Genomic DNA, 4,049 nt, shown 5'->3' on the forward strand with positions numbered 1-4,049 from the left:
GTGTGTGTGTGTGTGTGTGTGTGTGTGTGTGTGTGTGTGTGTGTTAAATTAAAAACACAGTTACCTTGGCTGGGCAATGTTAATTTCTGCCTAGAGGATCAGTGCATTAATCAGATGAAGCATGTTACTCTGTAATGTTCCCCCTCCTGCCCTTCTCTCTTTCATACCACATCAGCACTTAATTCAGGAATCTCCAGTGGAATGCAAAGCCTTTTAGGCTGGGTGTATCGAGACTCACCCGGTGTGTGTCCTTCTGTGGGAATTGCCTACAAAATACTTGCTATATGCCACATTCCCAAGTCAAAGCAATAGCCAAAGGAAGAAGAAGGTAGACTCTACCAGAGAGGAAAGAAACTCCTACCAGCCCTCTGTTTCTGTATTAGTGTGTCTGACTGGCAGCACCGTGTTTAAACAGTCTCCTCAGGGGCCGACTTGAGTAACCGTGAAAGACAAGGTCAGCTGTATAGCAGTTGTCTTGTGGACTGCCTATGTGGCCGTGTGCTCCATCTTGGCTTGTGTCCAACAATTTGTCTTTACCATTTAAAACAAGGATGTCAAACTCACGTGGTCCCATGCCGGCCAAACCAGGACTGAATGTTTGTGCAGGGCATGTGGACCAGTGGCATGAGGGGTTAGTCTAGCAATCCACAGGCTAGATCACACAGCTCCACGGGCCGGATCTGGCCTGCAGGTCATATGTTTGACGCCGCTGATTTAAAATGTTTTTTGGCAAAGTAAACATTAGATAGTCTTGGCTTAATTTAGAAACACTAGATTATATAACATTTCAGAGAAAAAGATGACAAAAAGCTTAATGCCATCACCTTCAGATGGAAGTGGGATCCCCAGAAGATGCTAGGTTGGGTTTTTACCATTTGTCACTGTGTTCTCACTTCTTTCGTGCCGTGACCTAATAAGGGAGGTTATTTGAATTGCATCAAAATTGTTTTGGTTTTTTTTATAGTCACTGAAATTGTTAGAATGACATCTCCGTTCATCCAGGCTGATGCTGGTCTTCCATTTGGTGTTCACCAATGGGCCATGTGTAGTTGAAAATGAGGTTAAAGTTATAAGTGACCTATTTCTTAATTTGCTGAAACTGCCCACACTTTTCCCACTGTTTTTCTTGTCTGCTTCCAGTCTCTCTTATTGCTACTATTACAAAGAGTCAGTTGTATCCTTGAATTGCTTTGTTTTGTTTGCCTGAGTTGTTGGCGTGGAATCACAAGATTAGTGAACAATGAGCATTTTGTTTCCTTTCTGGAGGTAGGTGACAGCACCCTGTTTACCAGGAATTTGACTTGTCTAGAATGGGGGGGAGTTGAATGAATAGATACTTCTCACATTCATACCTACTGTCCAGTAAGGAAACTGATACTTAGCCAAGATAACCATGGGCTGAATCCTAGAATGTGAGTCAAACCTATTACCTTGTTTTATTTGTGCTTGTGTAAGTGGGGCAGTTCCCCTGTCCTTACCGAAACTGTTTATCTTTAGGTAATGGATGCCTATTATGACAAGATCGTCTGTCCAAAGTCCAGCGGAGCTGCTTTCTTGGCAGTATGTAGGGGAAAGGTAAAGTGTGGACCTTTTGAGACAAGTGTCATCTTATATAGTTCCTTTGGCTATGAGGTTTGCACACACATTGTGCATTCCTACAATCACGCACATGGAAAACAAATAAAGGAATTTGAGTCTGGAAACCCTAGGGTTTTTTCAGATCTGATTTTTGTACACAGCCCCTTCGTGTATGGTTTTACTTGAACGAATGCCTCTCTTGAATATCTCAAAGGGACTTGATTCATGCTTTTCATGTAGTGACGTACTGGTTGCTCACAGAAGAACTTGTTTTCTGATTAGAAAAAAGTTTATGGATGTTTCTGTCAAGTACGTTGAAGAAACATTGTTCAAGACTTGCAGTGTTGCTGCTTAATTTTAAAAATATTAGCAAATATTAGTATGTCCTACATCTGCCTGGGTCCTGCTGCCAATTTTTGTGGTCTCAGCTGCATTATTTTTTCCTGATTTTTACAAATTGTATTGATCTCATTGGGATAGTTTATATCTGCTTTAAATGGTTAGGATGAAGACTTGAAATATACTTGCTGCATCTTGCTATAGTGGCCCTGAAAAGGGAGAGAGCGCTTTACTGTAAAAGTTTAATTATTTGTTATCAGACTTGTCTGGGTTTGAACTGTGCTGATTGCCAAGGCATGAAATGTGTATCAGATAGTGGTTCTGAGAGCAATATGGCCCTGAAGTCAAAGTGTTTGAAATGATTAATGTCTTAGCCACCATCACAATAAGAAAAGAGCAGAGAAAAACTGTTCCTTAAAACCTTTTGGCTAATGTATGTTTGGTGTTAGGAAAGTACTAAGATTAACATCCTGGTATTAGAAGCCAAGAATCCCATTCATACCATTCACAGTATTTCACTAGTTTCAAACTCCACTGGCCAAACATGTAGTTTAAGGAGGGGGGCAAAGGCAAATAGTTCCTTAACTGCTCTGAAATGTCACTTAATTCCTGCCGGTGATCTGAGAGCATTTGTACATCCTCAGGCCAGCGAAGGCTTGGACTTTGCAGATACAAATGGACGAGGTGTCATCATCACTGGACTTCCATTCCCCCCTCGCATGGAACCAAGAGTTGTTTTAAAGATGGACTTCCTAGATGAAATGAGAAAAAAAAGTGGAGGTGCACAGGTTGGTTATTCACTTGTTCACTGTGTCTTTCTTTTGCATGTGATTTTCTTCCAATCTCCAATGGGTCCGGATAACTTAAAAAGCTGTAAGACCTTGAGAATTTGACACCCCTGCTCAGATTCTTTCCTGGGTTCTCTCGATGTTCAAAGTTCACCACTATGTTACAACGGCTGTAATCAAGGGCCAGAAATCCCCTGGAAGAGCTCCAAAGACTTCTATGCATCTGGCAGTTCTTTATCTTCCAAAGGGAATGTCTGGCTTAGAGGGAAATTGGTCAAGCAGCCTCAGCCAAATATATGTTGTTGGCTATATTTAGTAGCACTTTATTCTGAGTCTGTCTTCTTTCTTATTCTGCAGAATAACTGCTAAGTAATCAGCCGCATGGTAAGTGTTGTTGAGTCAGAATTTATAGCCCCTTCTCTTCAGTGACTCTATACACTTTCTACATAACACTGAAGATGATGTCCGTAGCTAGGCAGGGGCTATCTGGAAATAAATACTGCTTCCATTTAGTCAGATGAGATGTTTTAGCAGAGTTCTGCCTGCACTGAACTCTTATGACTCTCACTTTTTTAGGAGTCTGTTTTCAGCACGTATGGGATGGAGGCTTAAACAAGCAACCTCTACATTGCAAATACACTTTACATATTAAAATCATCCAGTCCTTTTTCTCCCACCTGTTTCAGTTTCTGTCTGGGCGCGAATGGTACAGCCAGCAAGCTTCTCGGGCTGTGAATCAGGCCATCGGCAGGGTCATCAGGCACCGCCATGATTATGGTGCCATATTCCTCTGCGACAACAGGTGAACTCCTGGGTTGAGCGGTATTCAATAGAAGTTGCCATGTGTATGCGTCGGTGTTCCTCCATCCAACATGCAGCTGGTATCCTCTCTCTCTGTGTGCTGGTACTGCTAGTTGGAGAATGGCTGAGGAAACATCTTCCCTAAAAAGTAAAAATAACTTGTATGCTGCTTTTCTGCTCTCCCTTCCCAAAGTGTTCTTCCCTTTTGGACTGGAGAAAGAGACTGGTGTCAGTGTTAACAGATGCAGAGTAAGCTGATTGTGTTAATGATGCGTTTGTGCGTGTGTGTCTCCTAATCTTTCTGATGTCAGGATACAAAACTTCTTGAAATGTTTAATACAAACACAGCAGATGTTCCCCTCCTGCTCTGTGTTCATATTACAAGGTAATGAACAGCAGTTGGATTTTTGAGGGAAGGAGAAGCAGGAAAAAGGCTTCCACTGCCAGAAAATCTTTTTTTTTTCCCAACTGAGACTGTGGCTTAAGGCAACTGGCATGTCTCATAGTTTCATAGATTTAGGGTCGGAAGGGACCTAGCAGATC

At 42.0% G+C, this 4,049-nt stretch overlaps 1 protein-coding gene across 3 annotated transcripts in view; it reads left to right on the forward strand.

Moving 5' to 3' along the window:
- The window catches only part of RTEL1 (regulator of telomere elongation helicase 1), an 89,109-nt gene that overhangs the window by 51,889 nt on the left and 33,171 nt on the right, over nt 1-4,049 (forward strand). For all 3 annotated transcript variants that reach the window (XM_019510043.1, XM_019510041.1, XM_019510042.1), the window contains 3 exons: nt 1,498-1,575; nt 2,562-2,705; nt 3,392-3,507. In XM_019510043.1, coding sequence (XP_019365588.1) covers nt 1,498-1,575; nt 2,562-2,705; nt 3,392-3,507 — 338 coding nt within the window. The remainder of the gene's footprint in view (nt 1-1,497; nt 1,576-2,561; nt 2,706-3,391; nt 3,508-4,049) is intronic.

Source organism: Gavialis gangeticus, unplaced genomic scaffold (assembly GCF_001723915.1).
Source record: "Gavialis gangeticus isolate Ggan-Ray unplaced genomic scaffold, GavGan_comp1, whole genome shotgun sequence".
NCBI classification, from domain to species: Eukaryota; Metazoa; Chordata; order Crocodylia; family Gavialidae; genus Gavialis; species Gavialis gangeticus.